Raw genomic sequence first — 26,752 nt, 5'->3', positions numbered from 1 at the left:
CGACTCCCAAAATAATCTTTAACTTGAAAAGAATAGACTTACCTGTTTAAGATACCCAGGACCTGGTCTTGAGAAAGCTGACAAATTTATGGCATTAACAGAGCAGCTCTGAGGTTATTTGCACCCAAGCCCTGGAAACTGCCTCTCTGGCTCCCTTGTCTAGAGGAACTTGAATTTAAGAAGAGCTAGGCTGGTGGAGCTCTGGGGTTGCATGGCCAAGGCTCCTGGTTCGATCCCCAGCAGTACTGCAAGTGCCAGAGTGGGGCTCTGGTTTCTCTCTTTCACTGTCATATGAAACTCTCTTTCTCTCTCCTCTCCTCTCCTCTCCTCTCCTCTCCTCTCCTCTCCTCTCCTCTCCTCTCCTCTCCTCTCCTCTCCTCTCTCGCTCTCGCTCTCTCTCTCTCATATAAATAAAATGGTTCTTGGAGCCCAGTCAGTAGCACAACAGGTTAAGCACACATAGTAGTGCAAAGCGCAAGGACTGGCTCAAGGTCCCCGGTTCGAGCCCCCGGCTCCTCACCTGCAGAGGGGTCGCTTCACAAGCGGTGAAGCAGATCTACAGGTGTCTTTCTCTTCCCGCTCTCTGTCTTCCCCTCCTCGCTCAATTTCTCTCTGTCCTATCCAACAACAACAATGGGGGGAAAAGATGGCCTCCAGGAGCAGTGGATTCGTAGTGCAAGCACCGAGCCCCAGCGATAACCCTGGAGGCAAAAAAATTAATAAATACAATGAATCTTGTCTGTTTGATTGAAGCACTGCTCAGCTCTGGCTACTGGTGGTGCTGGGGATCAAGCCTGGGGCCTGTCCCATGCAAGTCCCATGCACTACCACTGTGCTATTTCCCTGACTGCAGCAAAATGCATCTTGTAAAAGGTTCGACAGCAGCTTCCTGAGGAATCTGGTGGTCAGCCTGCTAACAAAGCCACAGGTGACAACCAGACCACCGTCTGCCCAGGCACTTAGCTCCTACCCACCTGCAAGGCCTTGCCACCTTAGTAACCTTGCTCACAGCCAGAGTTGGGGAGATGCCATCCTCCAGGGGCTCTAGTTTCCCATTTCCCTCTCAGCCATCTTTGTCTCTTGAATGTTGACTTTCTAGTGGTAAGCACAGGCCCATGGCTTGGGCAGAGTTTCTGCATATCATGCCCACCCCCAGCATAGCTGTGCCCTTCCCAGGTCCTCCCTGGACACGAGGAGGATGACGACCAGCCTTTTCCTTTTTTTTTTTTTTATAAGGACATATTTTAATAATTTATTTTCCCTTTTGTTACCTTTGTTGTTTTATTGTTGTTGTAGTTATTGATGTCATCGTTGTTTGATAGGACAGAGAGAAATGGAGAGAGAGAGACACCTGCAGACCTGCTTCACCGCTCGTGAAGTGACTCCCCTGCAGGTGGGGAGCCAGGGACTTGAACCGGGATCCTTACGCTGGTCCTTGCACTTTGCACCACATGCGCTTAACCTGCTGCACTACTGCCCGACTCCCCAGCCTTTTCCTTTAAAAAAAAATGTCTAGGGGGTGGCTATCACTCTGGCACATGAGATGTCAGACCGTGAACTTACATCCTTATACTCAAGAGCTCAAGCCTTGACCTATGGAAACACTGGTCTTTATTCACTTAAACACTTCAAAGCCATGCAAACTGGGTCAGCCTCTTTGGGAGACTGTATGGGGAGTCCTCAAATAAGGAAAAAAAAACAGAACAAAACAGGATTACTTTATGATCCAGCAATCCCGCTCTTAGGTATTTATCCAAAGGACATGCAAATACGAATTCAAATATGCACACCTATGTTCATAGCTGCATTTTTCACAATAACCGAAGAGCAGAAGCAGCCTGAATGCCCATCTAGAGATGGTTCACTGGCTAAAGAGCAGTGAAACAGGTCTGCAAGTGTCTCTTGGTCTCTTTCCTTTTCTGTTTCCTCCTCCCCTCTCAATTTCACTCTGTTCCATCAAATAAAAATAGAAAGAAAAAAAAAAAAAGGAAAAATGGCCACTAAGAGCTGTGGATTCCTAGTTCTGGTGCTGAGCCCCATCAATAACCCTATTGGAAAAATAAAACAAAGGCAAGGTTGGAGAAGAGGTATCATGTTGCGGGACCTTGGGAGTCACGAGATAGGCTGAGATTTGCCGTACAGAATCCAGGGTGCCAGGGGAGTGTTCTGTTCTTGTTTTATTTAAATACATTTAAATAGGGACCTGGGCAGTAGCTCAGTGGGTTAAGCACACATGGGGCAAAGCACAAGGACTAAAGTAAGGGTCCCGGTTCGAGCCCCTGGCTCCCCTTCTGCAGGGGGTCACTTCACAAGCGGTGAAGCAGGTCTATCTCTCCTCCTCTCTGTCTTCCCCTCCTCTCTCGATTTTTCTCTGTCCTATCCAACAACAATGACAGGTATGACAACAATAACAATAATAACTATGACAAGGGCAAAATGGGGAAAAAGGCCTCCAGGAGCAGTGGATTCGTAGGCACTTGGTGCCTAGAGGCAAAAAAAAAAAAAGACATTTAAATAAAATTTTGTGTGTGGAAGGAAAAGTTTCCATAGATGAATTTAAGGAGTGGTGCACTGGAGCGAGGGCTATCACCTCCAATGGTCTCTGACCAGTGAGTAAAGGAAACAGCCACTTACTAAATGAAACCTAGGAAGAGCGGCTGGGTGGTGGCACACCTGGTTGAGTGCATATGTTACCATGAGCAAGGACCTGGGTTCGAGAGCCTAGTCCCCACCTGCAGGGGGAAAGCTTTGTGAGTGGTGCTGTGGTGCTGCAGTTGTCTCCTCTCTCTCCCTACCTCTCTCTCTCTCTTTCTCCTTCCCTCTCTCTCTCTCTCCGTCTCTGCTTACCCTTTCAATTTCTGGCTGTCTTTGTCCAATAAATAAAGATAATAAAATTTAAAAATTAAAAAAAAAATACCTACGGAGAAAGCTACTTTTGGCTTCCCAGGACTCCCAGGACCAGGAAGTGGAGCTACAGTAGGATGACAGAGGGAGTGGCCCACTCAGATGGGGTCTGGTGGTTCTCAAGACAAGACTCAGGGCCATCCACTGGGGAATGTGAGAGAGAAGCAAAGGCAGGCCCAGTGTGGTGCACTCAGTAGAATGCATCCATTACCACACAAGTGGACCAGGGTTCAAGTCCCCGACTTCCTCTCGCAGTGGGGAAATCATACCGGTATCTGAGAACCTGTTAGGACACCATGCTGACCAAGACAATGTCAGTCTTGCACTGGCCTGGATACAGGGTGACCTGTCACCTTTAAGACTTGGAGAGTGAGTGAGGGGACAGCTCACTTCCTGCTGTTCACCTGTGAGGATGTAGTTTGCTGGAAGAAATGGCTCTCTGGTCCCCATCCGGTCCCTGGAGCAAAGCATCTGAAGCCTTTTCAATGTTCCAAGTAACAGGGCCAAGAAGTTGTCTGCTGTTATGTTGACAAGGCCCCTTTCAGAATGCATGCTGTGACTGACCGTGTGCTTAATTTAAAGAGTTGACACTTTCAGTCTTACTCTCCTGACCTCTGGCTAGTATCAGTCACCATATGGGTGATGATTTTAATCAATTATGTCTTAGTGATACAGCCTCCATAAATCCCCAGGAAGAGGGCCAGGGGAATAGCTCAGTACGTTAGAGTACAGAACTTGCATGCCTCGAGGATCAGATTTTGATCCCCAGCACAGCACATGCCAGAGCTCAGTGGTGCTGGCGCCGTTTACTTCTCTGTCTCACAGAAGTTAATACATCTTTAAAAAGAGAGAGAGAACTGGCAGGGCTGCCAGGTTGGTGAGCTCAGGGAGAGTGACTCACCTGGAGAGGAAGCTCTCTCTGAGCTGTTGGCTCCGAACCTGTTGAATTCAAAACAAAACTAAAATACACCATATTATAGGAAGTAAATACTTTTTTCTCCGAGTTCTATGAGCCTCTAGCAAATTAATCAAAACAGAGGACAGGGCTGGGGAACTTCTGACTCACAGCTGGTGGATCACAAGGACGAGTAACTGTTTGGGCACGAGATTGGCACCTGGAGGTTTTTTTTTTGGGGGGAGGGGTGGTGGGGGAAAGGCCCTGTGGAATCTGACACTCCCTTTGCTGCTGGGGAGAACCCCCAAAGTCAGTTCAGTGCTTGTTTATATCTAAAAAAAGTTTCAGGGGAGTCGGGCGGTAGCACAGTGGGTTAAGCGCACATGGTGCAAAGCACAAGGACCAGCATAAGGATCCCGGTTCGAGCCCCCGGCTCCCCACCTGCAGGGGAGTCGCTTCACAGGTGGTGAAGCAGGTCTGCAGGTGTCTGTCTTTCTCTCCCCATCTCTGTCTTCCCCTCCTCTCTCAATTTCTCTGTGTCCTATCCAACAACAACATCAATAATAACTACAACAATAATACAACAAGGGCAACAAAAGGGAATAAATAAATAAATATATATATTTTTTAAAGTTTCAGGACTCAAACTTCATTAGTGATAAAAGGAGAAAAAGTTTATTAGGTATATTCAGGAAGGAGAAAAGGGGATGGCTTAAGAGAAAAAAAAAACCTTTCCCCCTGAAAACTAGGGTTTTGGGTTTTTTTGCCTCCAGGGTTATTGCTGGGGCTCAGTGCCTGCACCACGAATCCACTGCTCCTGGAGGCCATTTTTTCCCTTTTGTTGCCCTTGTTGTTGTATCATTGTTGTGGTTATTATCATTGTTGTTATTGGATAGGACAGAGAGAAATCAAGAGAGGAGGGGAAGACAAAGAAGGGGAGAGAAAGATAAACATCTGCAGACCTGCTTCACCACCCATGAATTGACCCCCCACCCCGTAGGAGGGGAGCCAAGAGCTTGAACTGGGATCCTTATACTGTTCTTAACACTTTGCGCCATGTGCGCTTAACCCACTGTGCTACCGCCTGGCCCTGTTTGTTCTAACACAGCTTTCTCCTGTTCCTACTTTATTTTTATTTATTTTAATGAGGAGAGAGAGAGAGAGAGACCAGAGCACTGCTCAACTCTGGCTGATGGTGGTGCTGGGGATTCAACCTGGAACCTCAGTGCCTCAGAAATGAAAGTCTTTTTTTTTTTTTTTTTCCTCCAGGGTTATTATTGGGCTCAGTGCCTGCACCATGAATCCACCGCTCCTGGAGGCCATTTTTCCCCCTTTTGTTGCCCTTGTTGTTGTAGCCTCATTGTGGTTATTACTATTGCCATTGTTGATGTTGTTCGTTGTTGGATAGGACAGAGAGAAATGGAGAGAGGAGGGGAAGACAGAGAGGGGGAGAGAAAGACAGACACCTGCAGACCTGCTTCACCGCCTGTGAAGCGACTCCCCTGCAGGTGGGGAGCCGGGAACTTGAACCGGAATCCTTAACGCCGGTCCTTGCGCTTTGCGCCACATGCGCTTAACCCACTGCGCCACCGCCCGACCCCCAGAAATGAAAGTCTTTTGCAGAACCATTATGCTGTCTCTCCAGATGAAGTTCCCTGCTCTTTATTCCTCTCCCTCTTTCATCGTGTGTGTGTGTGTGTGTGTGTGTGTGTGTGTGTGTGTGTGTGTGTGTGTGTGTGTTACATGGGGGCTGGGCTGGGCAGGGCTGGGCTGCTGTGAGTCACTGCTTGGGCTCAGGTGAGGACGAGTACACGGACTCCTGTCCGCTGCCCACAGCAGACCTGTCTCCCGACTTTCCCATCAGCAGGACGCCCTTCAACTTAGCTCCATGGCTGCAACGTGGTTTCTCCTTCATCATGGGGCTGTTTGCTCTACAGTCTTTGGCGATACCTCTAGACAGACGGTGTCACGGCTGAACTAAATTGTAGGACACCCAGCAGGTGCCTGAAAATGGCCTGTCAGTGTCAGAGGAAACCATCCCTAAACTAGAATTGTTGGTGTGGAGTCTTAACACCCAATACCTTAAGCACCTCGATGTGTCTCATCCTTCTTTCTGGGGAGGCGACAGATTTCTTAGTCCATTTAACAAACAAGGACCCCACAGCTCACCACTGACTGAGCTCTGGGTTTGAGAGCATAGGTAGAAAGATGAATGTGGCCCTAGACTTGTTGCAGTGGATAAAGCACTGGACTCGTAAACACAAGGCCCTGAGTTCAGTCCCTGGTGTGGCATGTGCCAGAGTAATGCTCTGGTTCTCTCTCTCTTCCCTCCCCTGACTTTCTCTCATTAATGAGTAATAAATAAATATCGGGGGGCTGGGTGGAGGCACACCTGTTTGAATGCATACATTACAGTCCACAAGGACCCAGATTCAGACCTTCAGTCCCCATATACAGGGAGGGAAGCTTGACAAACAGTGAAACAGTGCTGCCTCTGCCCCTCCCTCCCTCTCTCTCCCTCCCCCCTCCCTCTCTCTTTTAAGTCTCTGTTTAATGAAATTTGTATTAATTTATTTTTTTAAAAGAATTTATTTATTTATTTATTTACTTGTGAGAAAGATAGGAGGAGAGAGAAAGAACCAGACATCACTCTGGTACATGTGTTGTCAGGGACTGAACTTGAGACCTCCTATTTGAGAATCCGATGCTTTAGCCACTGTGCCACCTCCCGGATCACTCCATCTCTCTCTCTTTAAATATTTTGTATTAGCTCCATTGATTTATTGTAGAGAGACAGCCAGAAATTACGAGGAAGGGGGAGATAGAGATAGAGAGACAGAGAGTTTCCATAGATGAATTTGAGGAGTGGTGCACTGGAGCGAGGGCTATCACCTCCAATGGTCTCTGACCAGTGAGTAAAGGAAACAGCCACTTACTAAATGAAACCTAGGAAGAGCGGCTGGGTGGTGGCACACCTGGTTGAGTGCATATGTTACCATGAGCAAGGACCTGGGTTCGAGAGCCTAGTCCCCACCTGCAGGGGGAAAGCTTTGTGAGTGGTGCTGTGGTGCTGCAGTTGTCTCCTTCTTTCTCTCCCCTGTCCCCCCCCTCCCCTTCCCCTTCTCTCTCTCCATCTCTGCCTACCCTTTCAATTTCCTGCAGGGTTATTGCTGGGGCTCAGTACTTGCACTACGGATCCATTGCTCCTGGAGGCCATCTTTTTCCCATTGTTTTTGATGCTATTGTCGTTGGATAGGAAAGAAAAATTGAGAGAGGAGGGGGAAGACAGGGGAAAGAAAGATAGACCTGCGGACCTGCTTCACCACTTGTGAAGCGACTCCCCTGCAGGTGGGGAGCCAGGGGCTCGAACCAGGATCCTTGCACAGGTCCTTGTGCTTTGTACTACGTGCGCTTAACCTGGTGCGCTATCACCTGACCCCTACCACACCCCACCCCACCCCACCCCACCCCACCCCACCCTACCCCACTGCATCCCACCCCATCTCACCCCTCCCCAAGCTTGGTTCTATGCCATCAAAAACCCAGCTTCATGGCCACTTCTGGGCTCTCACAGGTGTTGGCAATACTCTCTTTCTGGATTACACAATTAGAAAGTAAACCCTTCGTGGCCCAAAGTGCAAGGACTGGCGTAAGGATCCTGGTTCAAGCCCCTGGCTCCCCACCTGCAGGGGAGTTGCTTCACAAGTGGTGAAGCAGGTCTGCAGGTGTCTATCTTTCTCTCCTCCTCTCTGTCTTCCCCTCCTTCCTGCATTTCTCTCTGATCTATCCAACAACAACAACATTAATAACAACAATAACTACAACAATTAAAAAAAAACAAGGGCAACAAAAAGGAATAAATAAAATATTTTTTTTAAAAAAGAAAGCAAACCCTTGCGAGTTGGACAGTAGTGCAACTGGTTAAGCACAGATGGCGCAAAGTGCAAGGACCGGTGTAAGAATCCTGGTTCGAGCCCCCGGCTCCCCACCTGCAGGGGGGTCGCTTCATAAGTGGTGAAGCAGGTCTGCAGGTGTTTTTCTCTTCCCCTCTCTGTCTTCCCCTCCTCCCTTTATTTCTCTCTGTCCTATCCAACAACAACGACAACAATAATAACTACAATAAAACAACAAGGGCAACAAAAGGGCATAAATAACTAAAATAAAAAATAAATAAATAAAAAAGAAAGTAAACCCTTAGACTGTCCTTTAAAAAAATCTCATTTCCTTCTACCCAAAGTCAGTGCTCAGATCCAAAGAAAGAAATGAAACAAACAAACAAAGAAAAAACAGGCAGTAGAAAGATCTGAGCTGTTTCACGGGGCAGCGGCTGGGGCCAGCTTCCTGAGCAATCAGTGCTGCTCTTTCCAGAGAAACTTTTCCAAAGAAACTTTTGTGAGGTCCTGGATCTGCTGGCTTCTCTTGACAAGCCAGCTGGGTGCGGCCTCTGCCCCTCCTTGTCCTGCCTCTGACTCATTCTTCTCTCAGCAGGAAGTAAACAGGGAGAGAGGGTTGGGAAGGAGGGAGGGAGGCCAGAGCTCCCTGACTCAGGACACTGGCTGGGAAAGGCCAGGTGCTGAACCAGGTGTGTGTTTGCTCTCTGCTCACCTGGTTTCAACAGGAGCTTTTCACAACAGGAGAGGAGGAATTTTCCGTTCTTATATAATGTGCATGGATAGCAACAAGATGAGTAATAGGGAAAAGTAGATGGCAGGAGAAAGAAAAATCACTACAACTCCTGCCAGCTACAAACTACTTAACTGCTCTTAAAATATTAGTGGGTTGGCCTCACAAATAGCTCACTTGGATAGTGCAGTACTTGGCCGTGTGCACAGCCAGGTTCGAACCCAGCCCCTAACACACTGGAGGAAGATTCAATGCTATGATCTCTCTCTCTTTCTCTTTTTCTTTCTCTTTCTCTCTCTGAAAAAAAAAAGTCGTCCTGGAGTAGTGAAGCCCCAGTGATCACACACGAGAATATTATTGAGGAGGGTGGGCAGTGATGCACGTTTCATGCAAAAGGACCAGGGTTCAAGGCCCCTGTCCCTACCTGCAGACGGGAAGCTTCGTAAGTGGTGAAGCAGGGCTGCAGGCTTTTTTCTCCATCCATCCATCCATCCATCCATCCATCCATCCATCCATCCATCCATCCATTCATCCATCCATCCATTCATCCATCCATCCATCCATCAAGCTATCTATCTTCTCTTCTCCTCTTGATTTCTCTGTCTTTATAGCCAATAAATAAATAAAATAGGAGACCAGGTGGTGGTGCACCTGGGTAAGCACACACATTACAGTGCACAAGGAAGTAGGTTCAAGCCCTGGCTCCCCACCTGCAGAGGGGAAGCTTCACAAGTGGTGAAACAGGGTTGCAGGTGTCTCTCTGTCTCTCTCTCTGCCCCTCTATCTCCCTCTCCCTTCTCAATTTCTCTCTGTCTCTATCCAATAATAAAAATACATAACTATTACTGAGCTTTCTTTAGATTGTCCTTGTTTCCACCCTTTCCCTTATAGAGGATGAGATAGCTGTGTGAGCAAGCAGCCACATGTATTCAAATACAACACGAAAATGATTTATTAACATAGAATATATTTGAATATTTTATAGGCTTTAAAAAATAGCATGTTTTTTAAAGAGAGCGACCAGACGCCACTTTGGTATTTGTGATACTGAATGGGTGAGGGGTCGTCACTCAAGCAAGTTCTGTGCTCTGTCCACTGGGTCACATCCCCAGCTATCAGCAAGCACCAGTTATTTTACTGCTTTTCTAGCATCTTTTAAAAATATTTTATTTTGTCTTACTTTATTTTATCAGAACCCTGATCAAGTTTGGTTTGTGGAAATGCTGGGGATTGAACCTGGGAGCTCAGAGCCTCAGGCAGGGAAGTCTTTCTGTAGAAGCACTATGCTATTGCCCTAGCCTGGGTTGTGGTCTGTGTGTGAACTTTTTTTTTCTTTTACCAGAGCCCTGCTCAGCTCTGGCTTATGGTTGTGTGGGGGCATTGAACCTGGGACTTTGGAGCCTCAGGCATGAGAGTCTCTTTGCCTAACTATCATACTGTCTCCTCTGCAATGTCTTTTTTTTTTAATTGCCATTATTGGGCTGCAAAGGGAATCGTGTCACACCCTTATGAATTCTTAAATAGCTGGAAGATCCTCAGGCAAGCATCAGACATCAAAGAGAAATGAAGAGATGTATTAATGTCTCATATGCCCACACAGGAGAAACTCGGTTCCGTTGAGTGACTTACCCTCGTGGCTTCAGGTAGGAGTTCAGGCAAAGGCTGGAGGAGAATGGAGTGAAGAGTAAACAGAGGAATGCAGATAGAAGTTCTGCCTTCTGGGAGCTGGGCAGTAGCACAGTGGGTTAAGAGCAGGTGGCACAAAGCTCAAGGACTGGCGTAAGGATCCTGGTTCAAGCCCCTGGCTCCCCACCTGCAGGGGAGCCGCTTCACAAGTGGTGAAGCAGATCTGCAGGTATCTCTCTTTCTCTCCTCCTCTCTGTCTTCCCCTCCTCTCTCCATTTCTCTCTGTCCTATCCAACAACAATAATGAAAACAATAAAAATCAACAAAGGCAACAAAAGGGAATAAATAAATATATTTTTAAAAAGTTCTGCCTTGTGCCAGAGGAGTGGTAAGGAGGCCAGCGCTGATAAAGAAGTGCCCTTCAGGGAGAGGGTTACAAGGAAATATCTTTTCCAGAAACGACCTTTCACTCTCTGGGGCCACTTCTTTTTTTTCCCCCTCTGATCTTTTTATTTTTTTTTAATTTTTATTTATAAAAAGGAAACACTGACAAAAACATACAATAAGAGGGGTCCAACTCCACACAATTCTCACCACCAGAACTCCATATCCCCTCCCCTCCCCTGATAGCTTTCCTGTTCTTTATCCCTCTGGGAGTATGGATCCAGGGTCATTGTGGGGTGCAGAAGGTGGAAGGTTTGGCTTCTGTCATTGCTTCCCCGCTGAACATGGGTGTTGGCAGGTCGATCCATACTCTCAGCCTGCCTCTCTCTTTCCCTAATGGGGAAGCAGAGCTCCAGGACACATTGGTGGGGTTGTCTGTCCAGGGAAGTCCGGCTGGCATCATGCTAGCATTTGGAACATGGTAGCTGAAAGAAGAGTTAATATATAAAACCAAACAAATTGTTGACTAATCATGAACCTAAAGGCTGGAATACTGCAGATGAAGATTTGAGGGTCTCTGTTTTGTAGATAGTTAGTAGGCCTGTTTTAATTATATTCCAAAGGACCCATGACTATACTAGTTTTTTTGTTTTTTTTTTTTTCCCCCTGAGCCTGACATCTGATATGCAGGTGGATCCAAGTTATTGTCTGGGGAGATGATGTCATGGCTGGAAAAAGGACCAGAAAGCTGGATCAGGGTAGAGAATAGCTCCCAAATATGGGAAAGCTGTATAAATATTGTTGACTGTAAACCCCATCGATTTGATCTGGGGCCCATATTCAGCTTAGGAGCCTATGTGACCTCTGTATCCCTGTAGATTTGAGCTCACATTCTGTGGTCCTGTCTGTTACGCTCAGAGGTTCGGGTCCCTATCACACACGAGTCCAGAGTCACACGCAAGTACAGGAGCCTTTATTAGCAAGCTTAAGCTGGGGTCCCCAGAGCCTCCATGCAGGAGGGGAAGTCTTGCAACCCTGAACATGTTCCATCTCAGCTTTTTACAGTTAGCACAGGGTGGGGACAGGTGGGGATGTTTATGCGGAACAAGGAACAGTTGGTTTCGGGTCAACGGCTGTCTCTTTTCTCAATATTCGGGACTTTCCTGCTTGTCTCTGAACTTTTTGTTAACAGGGTGGGACTGAGGTCATACCTAACATGGCGGAGGGTGTCCAAAATGGAGTCACTCTTGGTGTCCTAGATCTTTTCTCTGACCTCCTCACTGTCTAGGGCCTCTTCTCTAAAACCTCATAAAAACAGTGTGGAGGGTAGATAGCATAATGGTTATGCAAAAAGACTCTCGTGCCTGAGGCTCCAAAGTCCCAGGTTCAATCCCCCGCACCAGCATAAATCAGAGCTGAGCAGTGCTCTGGTTAAAAACTTAAAAAACTAAAAATAAATCTCATAAAAACAGACTTTTGCAGAGGCATATTTGGACTGGCGAGTTTTAGCCCTTTGCCCTCGCCCTGAAATGCACACCAGTGAGTGTCTGGAGCAGAGCTGGATGTTTACTTGCTGTGTGTATGGACTCTGGGTCATTCGCACCACCAGCACTTTCTCCCCCCGCCCCCTTTCTGTCAACAGTCCTGTGGGCGAATCACAAAGCTTCTGACTTCTAGAACCACTGACCGATTTTATCAAAACCCACGTGTGGTCTGTCATCTTCACCACCTGCCCCACAGAGGTCCTCATGACACTGAGTGGCAACACCTATGAGAAAACACAGTCCCTGTGATTTGGAATGAAACGAGCTGCTTTTTGTAAAATTTATTTATTTACTTAGTCCCTTTTATTGCCCTTGTTGTTTTATTGTTGTTCTTGATGTCGTCGTTGTTGGATAGGACAGAGAGAAATGGAGAGAGGAGGGGAAGACAGAGAGGGGGAGAGAAAGACACCTGCAGACCTGCTTCACCGCCTGTGAAGCGACTCCCCCGCAGGTGGGGAGCCGGGGGCTCGAACCGGGATCCTTCCGCCGGTCCTTGCGCTTTGCGCCACCTGCGTTTAACCCGCTGCGCTACCGCCCGACTTCTGAGGCGTTGCTTTTATTATTCTTCCTTTGGCACAGTTCTCAAGAGCCTGCTGACAGTTTTCCAGAAAGACTTACAGTCCAGTTCAGCAGAGCTCTTTTCCCCATCATAACAGGGATTGTGTTAAGCTCGGTGCTATTGTTGAGGACCCAGTGTTGGTTGGTAAAGCTGATACATTATAAACAGGCCGTCTTCCCTCAGGATGAGGAGTCACAGCACTGCCGCAGGGAAGGTTGTCCACTGTGGTGGGGACAGGGCTTGAACCTGGGTCAAGCACCTGGCAAAGCAACATACCATCCAAGTAAGCTATTTCTGCCACTCATAATTTTTTTTTTTTTGCCTCCAGGGTTATCGCTGGGGTTCGGTACCTGTACTAAGTATCCATTGTTCCTGGAGGCCATTTTTTCCATTTTGTTGTCATTATTATTGTTGTCATTATTGTGATGTTGTTGTTGTTATTAGAATTATCGTTGGGTAGGACAGAGAGAAATCAAGAGAGGAGGGGAAGACAAAGAGGGGGAGAGAAAGACAGACACCTGCAGATGCCACACCCTTGCAGGTGGGGGAACCGGGGGCTTGAACTGGGATCCTTGTGCTGGTCCTTGCACTTCACACCATGTGCGCTTAACCCAGTGCACTACCACCTGACTGCCTTGTTTTGCTTTATTTTTCTTTTTAAAGATGTATTTATTTTCACAAAAGATAGCACAAATAGAGACCAGAGCACTGTTCTGGCATATGATGGTGTTGGGGATCAAACCTGGGGCCTCTGGAGCCTCCAGCATGCAAGCCCAGAGCGCTCCCACTGCACTCTGAATTTGGAATAGATTGAATTTGGAAATATATTGAGTGTATCTCTCTGGTCTAATGCAGAAAAGTAGCTCACCAGTGGGGTGCTTGTTTTGTCGGACTGGAGGCGAGGGTGGGAAGAGGGCAGGAGGGGCCCAGCTGACAGACGGTGTGTGAGAAGCCCTGGGGGGAGTTTCCCATGGAGTCAGAGGGGCAGCCTCTCTCTCCTAAGTCAGGGCAACAGTGATGGGGACGGAAGAGGCTGGCGGTGCAGGGAGAGGGAGGCAGCATCAGCCTTGATCTTGTTTTGCTTCAGGACCTCTGTGACTCTGAGATCAGTCTTGAAACTTTCTGAAAATATTTCTTCATGAGTACAATTGGGGAAAGAGCATCCAGTTCTCTCCCCTCTCCTCCCCTCTCTATCTCCCTCCCTCTCTTTCTCTTTATAAGTTTTAAAAATTATCTTTATTTATTGGATAGAGACAGTCAGAAATCAAGAGGGAAGGGGGTAATAGGGAAGGAGAGAGACAGAGACACTTGCAGCCCTGCTTCACTACTCACAAAGCTTTCCCCCTGCAGGTGGGGACTGGGGGCTCGAACCTGGGTCCTAGCATGTGCACTCAACCAGATGCGTCACTACTAGTCCCCTCTCTCCTCTCTCCTCTCCTCTCCTCTCTTCTCTTTTTTCTTAATTTATTTTCCTTTCCTTCCTTTTCAGATTTTTTTTTGTTTATTATATTAGAGAGACAGACAGAAACAGAACGAGAGCATCACTCTGGCATATGTGTGGGCACTGGGGTTTGAACACAAAACGTCATGCTTCCAAATCCTGGGCTATTGGCCTGGCCACAGTAAGTGCTCCGTTCACAGTAGTCCACATCTTGATGTTGTTGTTCTGGTCTCCTTAAAGCCTGCCAGAGCAGGGAGCACATTGTTTGTCCCAACTGGCCTCCTTCCTCTCTAGAAGTGTCCCTGGCCCTCTGCCCATCTTCAGAACCAAATGCTGAGAAGCCCTTCTGGATGTGGTTGGCCACTGGGCTGACTGCTGGGGAGAGACCGGGTTTACCCCCAGGATCTGCTCAGGTCTCTGGGGCTGAACAATTAGCTCTCCTCCCTGCAGGACCCTGCAGCCCAAACTGCTCCCTTTGTCATACTGGGTGCCTCTGGGCCTGCACCCCCAGGCTGTGGTCTCTGTGCCCTCTGACCCCATGACAGAGGCAGCACCCCCTTGGGCTGAAAAGACTTCAACTGAGAGTGTGTGCGCATGTTGCCCCCATCCCACTCAGTCAGCCAGCACAAAAGGACATTATGTAAGCTTCAATTAAATGCTGTGCCTTCCTCAGATCAGTTCTTAGAATTTTTCCTGCCTGTGGGCAAATCTGCCCCTCCTGGCGAGTGGCTTTAATCTGTCTTTGAACATTGCTTCTGCTGGGCAATCAAAGAGATTGTGGGTGCTCAGCCATGCTAAATAAACCCAGGGCTGCACTCCTATTGGGGTGTGGGGTGAAGTGTGTGCCGGCCTTACGCTCAATGAGGAATTTGTTCCTGATAAGAGCCCCTGGTTTTCATGGTGCCTCCATGAAGTTAATTATCATCTTGCCTCCAAATGGCACTGACTTCAGCCAGCCTATGGGGAAGCTGCTGGCAGGAGGTTGTGTGGGCATCATTAGCAGCAGGGAGGGGCTGGAACCTGCTTCTGCATTCCATATCATTAAGCTCATTAACTACCAGACATTTTGACCCCAGGCGAGTGAGACCTACTGACGTGTCCAGTGCTCCTTAGAAGGACAATGGCCACGGGGAGGCCCAGTCTCCCACTTTCCAGACAAGGCACCTGTCCTTGTCATTGTTTGGGGGGTCTGGAGGGATTTGTCGAATGTGTCCTCTGAGTTGTCTCTTCTTTGTCCTTTGTCCACTCTGTTTATGGTCACTCTGTTTATGTCCACTCTGTTTATACTTGACTGGTGGAGATGGTGGGGGGAATTTCCAGGCCAGGTTTGTTCCCCCCCCACCCAAATTTAAAGGTTTGTCACACATAATCCCAACAAAGAATTGAGGAGAAGACATGATGTTCAGGAATCTTAAACTTTATTCAGGAGAATTGAGAACATTCACATTAGGCAGAGAGAGAGAGAGACAGAGAGAAGGAGAGAGAGAGAGAGAGAGTGCGAGAGAGAGAGCCTTTGCTTACATGTTGACCAGCTCACCTGGGCAGAGAGCCACGCCCACAGGTCAAGCTTATAAACATCCAAGCCCTGCCTTCACCTCCTTTCTAAGCCACACCCACACCTGTTACTGGTCCCATTTCCTGTGCAACAATTTCCTTTCCCCAGGCACACAGGTGTGCCAGGGAACATGTGTTCTAGCATGGTGCATCAGTGTCTTTGTTCCCCTAGGTACTTCCTGTCATTTCTGACCTCAACAGCAGTCACCTCTCTCTCAGGTCCATCTAAATATTTTTTGTGGCACCAGGAGGCCATTTCATTGCCACATGTGCAGAATCATGTATCTAAAGAGAGCGTGTGCATTCCTCCTCTAAGACATCATATGATGATGGCCCTGCTGGGAGAGGGGGAAGGCTAACTGGGGCCGTCCCCGGCTCCCTCCTGAGTGGGTTTGTCACATGGTCTTGTGAAAGAATTGCAAGATAAGACTCTATGATCTGTATGCAGGGTCCAAACTTCTATCCAAAGTTATGAGGTAGAAATAGAGCAGAAGTGAAGGTAGAGTGAAGAGAAAGCTTGGGGAGAGAGAAAGAGAGAGAGTGTGTGTCCCCAAGGGCCTGGAAAGGTCCTAAAAGGACCTTTTTGTGAATGTCCCCTCCTCTTGAACCCCATACATATCACAACAGGGCCCGCTTCTCATCGGCCTGCTGAAACCCCAGGTGTGGGTCCCTTGGCCAGACTCCTCCCACTGTGTACAAAGGCATCTTCTGTGCTCTGTCTCCCACAACCAAGTGTCTGTGCTCCCAGGCTCTCCCACCTCTTCCCTTACCTCAACAGCCCTTTCTGGAATGGAACTAGGTGATTAGCGTCTCTCTTCTAAGTCTAGGAAAATACTATGATCTGGGGGCTTAAACAGCAGACATTTCTTCCCATGGTTCTGGAAGCTGGAACTCCAAGATGAAGATATGGGCGGATTTCATGTCTAGTGTGAGAGAGAGCCTGTTGGCCCACATGAAGCTCAGTGAGGATCAGCTACCCCAGAGAACAGAAAGCCAAACATGGCCAAACAAAACAGGAGACTCTTCTCACAGTTTGGAGCAGAATGGAGACAGCAGAAAGGCTCAAAGCCTCTCCATGTCTTTGCTTTAGAGAATATTTATATAGGCAGAAGGGGATGCTACAAGTTTGTGTTTTGTCTATTTCTTTAAAAACCCAACAAAACCAGGAATTGTATTTTGGGATAAACAAAACTAGGTTTTAGGTCCATGGAGTTATCAGGCCTTCTGGGTCAGAACAAGTTTTTCTTCATTGTACTAGGTTTGTTGTTTGCCTTGGAGGCAAAAGAAAGAAAGGCAGGAACAAGGACACATCAGAAGTTACCTGGCCTTGTAAATTGTGATGGGTTTTTTCCTAACATCTGCGAAGGACCACAAGTGGATCCCATCCATTGTTATCTTTTCATGCTTTCCTTCTGGAAACTGTGTAGCCTTGCAAGTCTTGAAAAGCCTCTATAGTCAGTACCCATGGACCTGTGTTCGGCTGCTACTATTAATTCCACAAAGAAGAGGGGGTGGAGGTGAGGGGTGTTTAAACAACAGAAAATTCTTTTCTCATGGTTTTAGAGACTGGAATTTCAAAGTTAGGGTGGGGGTGGGATGGACCTTTATTCTTAGCAGGCAGATGGCACTTTCTGGCTGTGTCCTTTTAAGGCACTGTTTTCTCTTTCCAAGCTCATGACCAGGGCCCCATCCTCGTCTTATAAAAAAGAATCCTATAGACCCTACTGGGCCAGGGCTTCTCTCTTAGGACCTTATTTAGTCTTAAGAAGCTCTTTGAAGGCTTCATCTCCATATATAATTGCCTTGGGCCTCTCTGGTAACTTTATTTTTATCGTGAAAGAGACTAGAACACTTCTGTGCCATTGATGATGTTGTATCTGTTCTTTGTTCTTATTCATTTATTTTGATGTGGCATCAGGAAAGAACTCAGGACCTTGGGTGTGCACAACGCCACTGAGTCCCAACCCCCTTTTGTTTCATTTAGAGAGCATGATGAGAATGAGACAGACAGACAGAGAGAGAGAGAGAGAGATAGGAGAGACACCAGAACACCATCCATGAAGTCCCTCAGTCCAGTGTTATCCATGGTTGCTCCTATGTAGTGTAGGGGTTCAAACCCAAAGCCCCATGCATGATAAAGTGAGCACTCCACTGGGCAAGATACCTCCTGGCTCTTTTGATATATATATATTTATTTATGAGGGGGGGAGAAAGGGCAGAGGTAGGTAGTATAATGGTTACGCCAAGAGACTCTCATATCTAAGGCTCCAGGTTCCCAGGTTCAATCCCTGCACCACCATAAGCCAGAGTTGATCAGTGCTCTGGTTGAGAGAGAGAGAGAGAGAGAGAGAGAGAGAAGTAAGAAAGCAATCACAATACTGCTCCACAATCAATAGAACGTCCCCTGGTGTTGCTGCGGTGCTTTTATGAAGTGCTGGGGCTCAAACCCAGTTTACTGCATGTGGAAAAAAGCCTATACTACGGAGTGAGCTATTAGCTCTAGACTATTTTTTTTCATTATCTTTCTTTATTTATTTGGATGGAGACATCCAGAAATCAAGAGGGAAGGGGGTGATAGAGAGGGAGAGACACAGAGATACCTGCAGCCCTGCTTCAACACTTGTGAAGCTTTCCCCCTGAAAACGGGGTCCGGGAGATCAAACCCAGGTCCTTGCTCACTGTAACGTGTGTTCAACCAGGTGCACCACCACCTAGCCCCCAGCCCTAGTAATTATGAATTACTTTATACACATATGCATTTATATAATATTTATTAACACGAGAGAAAGAATGACAGCATCCCTCTGACATATGCGGTGGTGTAGGCAATGGAACCCAGGGCCTGATGCTTGCAAGTCCTGTGCTCTTCTGCTGCACAACTCCTTGGGCCTCCAGTTTCCACATTTTCCTACACGCTGCTGGCCAGCACAGAAAAACCCAGAGTGAATGTTTGCAAGCCCTGCCTTGCTCTTTGGATTGGGAGGAGTGGGATAGGGGTATGCCTGGGTGAGCTTCGTGGGGTCAGCGGGCTCTGAGCTCTCATTGATGGGAGCCTTGGCTGACCTGGCCGGCCGTGTGGCTCTGTCCTTGACATTCACGAAACATGCTATGTTTTCATTGTTGGCAGCTTCGGGCCACGAGGCACCTGCTCACCTTCTGAGGGCGCGGCTATTGCGGATCTGAGCATTCTGAACCCAGAAATGACGGAGCCCAGGAAGCATCCCCAGGAAGCCAAGGGTCCAGCAGCCCCCTGGGAGCGGGAGAACCCCTTGGCCTTCATGCCGCACACTGAGGGCCTCCCGGAAACAGCTCCTGAAGATGGAGCTCTGTCTCCTCTACACCCCAGGAGGGAGCCTCTCCCAAGTTCCCCTGCAGGATCCCTGGAAGGGATTGTTCCTGAGGGAGATAGCATGGCTACCGTTGTCCCCAGCACCACAGGAGAGAATGAGATCAAGAATCAGAGACAGAGGCCATCTTCCTCCAGCTGCGCTGACCAGCTTCTGGAAATGTCAGTGGTCCCTCCTGGAGAGTCAAGGAAGGGATGGCCTTGTGAAGGGGGTGACCAGCCTGGTGACCCCCAGCTCCAGGGGACAGAAGCTAAAGTGGGTCAGTCTGTCCCACAGCCCGAAGAGGAGGTGACTTCTGCACAAATGGCTTCCGAGGCCCTTGCCTTAACCCAGACAATCAAGGAGAGCTCAGCCAGTCAGGAGGAGTCCCCCCAAAATCTGGAGCCCCCAGTGCAGGAAGATCTGGCCCCTGGGGCAAGTCACCAGATGGAGGTGCTACTGTCACAGGATGTCACTGCTGACAGGGGGCTCCTCAGGGAGCCCCGTCTGTCCAGTTCAGGGGCAGAGGCTGCTCCCAGGGAAAGCTGTCTGCAGGAGAAGGGTACGCTCTCAGAGCTGCCCCCCAACCCCCCTAGTCCCACTCTGGTGTCAGGGACCCTGAACTTTAGGAAACAGACTCTGGATGCCTTCACAGGGTGGGTGGCCCAGGAGACACCAGCTCTACAGCTAGGAGCCCTGACACCCCAGGAGCAGATGGCAGAGATCTGGAACCCGGAGCCCAACCAGGACAGCCCTGGGCACCTGCTCCTGCCTCCGCCCAGCGTGTCAGCTGAAAGTGATGGGTCACTGGAGCCCAAGGACAAAGCCATGGTCACAGCTAAGAAGGACAGCGGGCTTCCTGGGGCTTGCCCCCAGGGACAGGAAGAGATCCCAGAGCCACCTGGCGGTGCAGATCCCGGGAGCCAGCAGGGAGAAGAAGAGGAGTCAGGGTCAACCAGTGACATCCAGTCCAGCTGGGACCCAGCACAGCCACTCAGCAAGGAGGGTCCCAGGCACCAGGGCAGGCCCAGCTGCCCCCCAGAAAGTGTGGCTGGGACCTCAGTGGCCTGTGGGGTTCTGGGACAAGCCCTCAAGGTCCAGGGCCCTGCCTCACCACAGGAGCACCCTGAGGAGCCTGCCATGCTCCTGGGGACAGAGGCAGCGAGGGAACACTTTGGTCCAGAGAGACCAGGGCTTCCAGGAGGAGTGGACTCTCTTCTCACTTCTGATTCTGAGAAATCAGATCTTGGGTCCCCTCCAGCTGCAGCAGCTGCCCATCAAGTCATAAAGACAAAGGACCGGGATGGGGAGGGCCAGCCCACACACCTTGGCCCACCCTGTGGACAGGAGCCTCATGCTGATAGGCCTCAGCTCCCTGAACAGGGGTCCTGGGGCCTGAACTGTGGGCTCATGACTCTCAGTGGGGAGCAGCGAGCCCAGCAGGGAGATGTGGGGGATAGCCAGGCACTCACAGCTGCATCCCAGAAGCCCTCAGCGTCCACGGCCCAGTTTCAGGCACCCCAGCCAGTTCTGGGACCCCTGGTCTGTACTCCACCATGTGAGGCCAGAAGAGAGACCTCCCTGTGTGATGAGAAAGAGACCTCTGCAGGTGGTACGAGAGAAAGCTCTCCGCATGATGGGAAAGAGACCTCCCTAGGTGAGGAGAGAGAGACCTCCCTGTGTGATGGGAAGAAGAATTCCCCAGGTGATGGGAGAGAGACCTCTCCACATGATGAAAGAGAGACCTTCCCAGGTGATCCTGGGAAGCTTGGTACAGATGCTCCCCCTGTCCTCCTGCCTGGGGGACCCCAAGAGGCTGTGAGCTCACCTGCCCCCAGAGGGAAGAATCAGAACCCCAGGCTGGAGTTCCAAGACCAGTCCCGCCAGGGCAGCCTGTCTGCTGCTCCAAGTTCAGAGCTGGGGGATGCCATTCCTGGGAGTCCTGGATCATTGATGCTGTTGCAGTCAGAGGTGCCCACACTGGATAAGAAAGAGCCCAAAGGGACATGTGGTGACAGCCTTCCCTCTGCAGTGTCACCTTCTGCTGCAGACATCTTGAAAGGCACGTCCCTTGCAGGTAGCCCGAGCATCCCAAAGAGCTGGCCTGCTGGGCAGGGGCCAAGCGAGCCCTGGCAGGAGGAGGCAGGTGCGCCCCAAGTCGGCAGTCAGCATGAAGGAGCTTGTCTAGGGTGCCCTGGCCTTCCAAAGGCAGCTGGCACTCAGCCCCCACTGCAGGGCTCAGCCCAGGCTGGGGGCAGAGCAAGTGCAGACATACCAGGGGCCCCGCCTCCCAGGCCTGACTCAGTGGTCCTCCTGACTATGGCTCGGTACCCACCAGCTCCAGAGCTCGCCAACCACAGAACCACACCTCCCTTGTGCGATGACACCCAGGAAGGTGGATGGCAACCTGGGCGGGCCCCGCAGACCAACATGGAGAGCCCCATTGCTGGGAGCCTGGATGCAGAAGGCGGGGCTACAGGGGCCACAGGTGGGAAGGCAGGAAGCCTGGAGGTGCAGCGGACATCTGAGGGGCCACTCGGACCCTCTGCTCTGAGCACTGACTTCCTTCGGATGGCACGGAGGCTCTCTCTGGGGAAGGAAGCTGCCACTTCTGCCCCAGGTGAGCAGCCCTTGGATAGAAGTCTCTATGCCACTATGGGGCTAGGGGAGATCCCCAAGAACATGGGGGCTGCCCCCCTTCCAAAGAGGCTCCCGCCACCTGGGCTACCAGAAGAGGCTAGTCCCGACACTCCTTACCTGCAAGTCATTGGTGCTGGCAGAAAGGGGACAGAGCTCAGCGGGGTGAGAGGAGGCTCTCCAGGCCCCAATCCTTCCACCGGAGGCCCTTGTCCCCCAGCAGTGCCCCTGCCCGACTTGGATTATGTCACCTGTGTCCCATGGCCTGCTGTCTCCCCAGCCCCCCTCCTGGCTCCAGGGCCTGCAGGTGGAGACGTGTTAGAGGTGCCGCCCAGCAGTGGCAGCCCCAGACCTGGGAACTTTGAGGGCCCTGTGGATTTTGTGCCCTATCTGGACAGGACGCTCATTCTGGCCCCAAACAAGGAGGTGACAGGAGAGGAGAAATCAGTGAGACCTGCAGGAGCAGGTGCCAGGCCCCAGGAGAAGCCAGCTGTCCAGGAGGAGGGCCCAAGGGTCAAGATGGAGAGCCACAAGGAGAAGAGGGCGGAACCTTCCGAGGACCCCGGGAGGGGCGTGTCAGGTGGTGTGGACATGAGCTTCAAGCAAGCAGGTCTGACTGTGGGGCTCCCTGATTTCAGGGAGCACATCACCAAGATCTTTGAGAAGTCTGTGCTGGGCGTTCTAACTGCTGAGCGGCCCCAGAGCTCAGCTGGAGGGAAGTCTGCAGCTGGAAGGAGTGTGACAGGCCAGGGCCCCCATGTGCCACCTGGGCTGGAGAAATTTTCAGATTCTGCTCCTCTTGCTCGACTCTGGGAGGACTTACAGGAGAAGCCGCCAGAAGCAGTGACTGGAGAGGCTGGGACTTCCCACTGGGTTCTCTGGGACCCAGCGCCAGGGATGGCAGCAGGGCAGAAGCTGTCAGGTGACATCATGGGGACAGAAACCACTGGTGTGCCACTGATGCCACCAGAAAGCAAGACGCCCAAGGGTGCTGGCGAAGCCAGAAACCAGGCCCTCTGGCATCATGAATTAGCCCCTCCAGAGATGTCCATGGAGATAGTACCCCAGAGTCACCAGGAAGGAGCCCTCCTTCAGGAGGCCAGTAGCATCCCTTCCAGGAAACAGCACCAGGAAGCGTCCCCCAGGCTTGAGAAAACCAGAGAAGATGGTGCTGGGGACTTTGCTCCCTCTGGGGGGCCAGGTGACCTTCCAGGGTTCACCTCTGGACAGAAGACATCTCTCCTGGTGCCCGAGGCCACCACCTCAGACACACGTGGTCATGGAGGGGCTGCTGGCATCTCAGAAAACCACACAGCTCTGGGCCAGTCTGAGCCACCAGCTGGGGAGGTGACCCAGACTTCCCTGGAGCCCAGCTCAGGGCCAGGAGCTGCTGGGGAAGCAGAGGGTGACATCACTTTGGTCACAGACGAGACACAGGCACGTGAGGCTGGTGGCCTGGCTGAGGCAGGTGCTGGGAGGATACTCTCCGCTGTGTCAGAGATTCCAGGGAGCAGTGGGGACCCAGGCTGCTCTCCTCAGGCTCCAAGGATGGAGGCTGCAACCACCCAGCTTGGGGACAGACCCATGGGGGCCCATCCGGAACCAGAGTTCCCACCTCCTGCTGGGGACAGGAAGACACCTTTCTCCTTGCCTCTGGAACCTGACGAAACTTGGGACAAGAAACTGCAAACGCTCGTTCCAGAAGTGCTCCCGGCAGACAGGTATGCATTAATAAAAGATGACTCCCACAGGAATGGGGTCACCTACACCCCATTCTTGACAGCCAATGAGATAGATGGTAGTTTTCATGAAGTTGTTCGCTCCAGAGCTAGTCGTTTAAATTGATCTACTTACTGGGAATGTGCAAAGATTCTGGGGTAAAAAAAAAAAAGTGTCACAGGAAAGGATGGAGGTGTGAGGGGTGTTTCTTGAACAAGACTCAGTCCTCAGGGGCTGGGGTGACACACCCAGTCAAGCACACACAGTATTGAATGCAAGGGCCTGGGTACAGGTCCCCCGCTCCCCACCTGCAGGGGGGGAGCTTCACAAGTGGTCAAGCAGGTCTGCAGGTGTCTTTCTCTCCCCCTCTCTGTCTTCCCCTCTTCTCTCCACTTGTCTCTGTCCTATCCTCATTGTCCTAACAACAATGAGAGCAGTAACAATAACAACAATAAACAACAAGGGCAACAAAAGGGAAAAAATGGCCTCCAGAAGCAGTGGATTAGTAGCACAGGCACCAAGACCCAGTAATAACCCTGGAGGCACAAAAAAAAAAGGAGGGAGGGAAAGGGATAGAGAGAGAAAGAGAGGGAGAGAGAAGGAGAGAGGGAGAGAGGGAGAGAGGGAGAGAGGGAGAGAGGGAGAGGGACCATAGCACACTGTTCCAGCGGTCAGGGAACTTTCCCTGGTGTCTGACACAATGCTCTCATGTGGTGGGGGAGGCTCGAGCCCAGGTCCTTAATCTTGGTATAATGTGAGTTCTGCTGGGTGAGCTAGCTCCTGGGCCCTGCATTTATTTATGTAAAGATGCTAGAATGTGCCTCATGGCTGCTGACCACCTAAAGCTATTTTTCTCCTCAGGATCTTGGTATAGCCACCACTTTCAGTTTCTTCCTTTCTCTCTTTACTTAGTTTAGGACTGAGACAGAGAGAAATAGAGAGGGAAGCGAGAGACAGGGAGAAGGAGAGGAAGCGAGCACTGTTTTCACGGCTTATGAAGCCCCATCCCTACAGGTGGGGATTGGGAGCTTGAACCTGGGTCTTTACACATTGTAATGTGTGTGCTCTACCTGGACCCTGCTTGGATTGGTTATTTATTTATTTATTTTTATAGTAGACAGAGAAATTGAGAGAGGAAGGGAAAATAGATATAGATAGATATAGATAGATAGGCCTGCAGCTCTGTTCCACTGTTCATGCTCCCCTACAGGTGGAGACGGGGGGCTTGAACCTGGGGAGATGGGCTTTTCTCACAGGCTGTGGAGCAGAAAGCCTGGCTTACTCTATTATTCTATTGATATTTTTCTGCATCGTTCCAGGAAGAGCCCCAGACCTGGCCCATCTACCTTACCTTTAGTTCCTGAGCAGGATACTCTGACCACCACTGGAGAGGCCATTTCAGCTGAGACCAGAAGTTCCGAAGAAGTAGAAAGGTCAGTAAAAGCTATCAGTCTTTGGAGAACTTTCTTTAGCAGAGGCACATGGGATGTCTTGCAAAGGAATGTCTTACTGATATGCACATCCTTACTGAAAAAACAAATCCCGTTTTCCCCTTTTTACAAGGTAGGTCCTGGCGTGGCTAAATGCTTCATTATTGGGGAAAGGATAGATAAGCTACTCTCATTACTGATTTTTATTATTAAAAAAAAAAACTTTGTACAAAGTTCAGAATCCTCACCTCAGGAAGGAAGTTTTATAAATAATGAAGCAGGTCTGCAGCTGTCTCTCTTTCTCTCTCCTTCTCTAGCTCCTCTTCCCTCTCAATTCTATCTGTCCTATCAAATAAAAAGCAGAAGAAAAAAAAAAGGAAAAATGGGCCACTGGGACCAGTGGATTCATTGTCCAGATTGATTGGCTTTCTAGGCTTGTGCTAGATCACGTTTAGAACACTGCCACCCTGCCCTCCAGCACCCCTCAGAGATCACGTCTCAGTCCTCCCAGGTCCTTGAGCCCTAAACAAACACTAACCATTAGTCAATCCAACCTTCTGAGGCTAGGGTGTTCTCACAGATGTAGCATTTTGAGACAGACCTGTCTGACCCCCGCCTGCAGCAGTCACACTCATAGAGACCTTGAGATTGGGGGTGGAGGACTAAGTGGCAGGGGGTGCACCTGCCTGCTCTTTCCTAGGTGAAGCCCACCTGTGGCTGTGTACCTGCTGCAGCTCTTGGGAGACTGTAAAAAAGTGGGGCTGGATGTCGTGTGTGTGCGTGTGCGTGTGCGTGTGTGTGTGTGTGTGTTAAAGAGACAGAGAGAGAGAAAGGGAGAGAAAGGGAGAGAGGGAATTGGGTGGGAGCTCTTGGGAGATTGACAGAGATTCACTGTGAATAAGCCCTGTAGCTTCCTTAGACCTTTGGCAGTCCTCTCTCTCTCTCTCTCTCTCTCTCTCTCTCTCTGTGTGTGTGTGTGTGTGTGTGTGTGTGTGTGTGTGTGTGTGTGTGTGTGTGTGTGTTATGGAGGGAGGGAGAGGGAGAGCTGGGTGGGGCTGGACTTTAAATTAGTACCTGTACTCGGCCAGTCTTAGCAAACAGCTGCAGGCACTTTCCAAATGTTCCATCCATCCTCAGCACATGCAGAAGGAATGCATGGTCACCTGTTTTTCGAGTCTCAACGCTTCCACAGACGGATGCCCAGCTGCCCATCCTCCCCTCCAAAGGCAGCTCAGAGCTCTGGGCCACTGAGATGAGGGTGCAGGCTGCCTGGACAGATGTGAGCTGTTTTGTGCTGGGACATTTGGCTCTGCTGGTGACCTAGCCCACACTTGTCTGCAGCTTAGCTAGTGTGTGTTCCCAGCTGAGGCTGGGGGAAAATGCCTATCAGTCGTGCCCTGCCTCCCCCAGCCCCTCCCCCAAGACTACTTTAATACTGTTTAACACTGTTAACTACTTTAACTTCTTCACTGTCCGTGGGAATTGTCACCTTGGGGAAATCGATGTCAGATATATATATTTCATGGCTTATGGTTTTAATCACTTTATTGTTTTTTTTAAAGATTTTTAAAAATATTTTTTATTTATTCCCTTTTGTTGCCATTACTCTTTTATTGTTGTAGTAGTTGTTGTTGTTATTGATGTTGTTGTTGTTGGATAGGACAGAGAGAAATGGAGAGAGGAGGGGAAGACAGAGAGGGGGAGAGAAAGATAGACACCTGCAGACCTGCTTCACCGCCTGTGAAGCGACTTCCTTGCAAATGGGGAGCCAGGGACTTGAACCAGGATCCTTATGCCCGGTCCTTGTGCTTTGCGCCACTTGCGCTTAACCCACTACGCTACCGCCTGACTCCCCACTTTATTGTTTTTTTAAAAAAATATTGTTTGATTGATTGAGAAAGACACTGCTCTGACCTTTACAATTCTGGGAATCAAATTCCACAGATTTGCAAAACATCCACTCTACCTGATATGAGAGAAAGAGAGACACTTGCAGACCTGCTTTACTACTCATGAAGCTTTCCCCTTGCAGGTGGGGGCCAGGGGCTTGAACCCGGATACTTGTCAACCAAGTGCACTGCCACCTGGTTTCAAACTTTGTTTTTTAAAT

General features: G+C 49.9%; 1 protein-coding gene across 11 annotated transcripts in view; it reads left to right on the top strand.

The window, feature by feature from the left end:
- TACC2 (transforming acidic coiled-coil containing protein 2) overlaps positions 1-26,752 on the top strand; it is a 204,704-nt gene that overhangs the window by 21,431 nt on the left and 156,521 nt on the right. For 10 of the 11 annotated variants that reach the window (XM_060171124.1, XM_060171125.1, XM_060171126.1 and 7 more), the window contains exons 4-5: positions 18,658-23,214; positions 24,532-24,645. In XM_060171124.1, the coding sequence (XP_060027107.1) occupies positions 18,658-23,214; positions 24,532-24,645 (4,671 nt within the window). The remainder of the gene's footprint in view (positions 1-18,657; positions 23,215-24,531; positions 24,646-26,752) is intronic. The other variant, XM_060171129.1, reaches the window with a different exon arrangement.

The sequence above is a fragment of the Erinaceus europaeus genome, chromosome 14, assembly GCF_950295315.1.
Source record: "Erinaceus europaeus chromosome 14, mEriEur2.1, whole genome shotgun sequence".
Lineage (NCBI taxonomy): Eukaryota > Metazoa > Chordata > Mammalia > Eulipotyphla > Erinaceidae > Erinaceus > Erinaceus europaeus.
The sequence above is the reverse complement of the archived record's forward strand: the minus strand, read 5'-3'. Positions and strand labels throughout refer to the sequence as shown.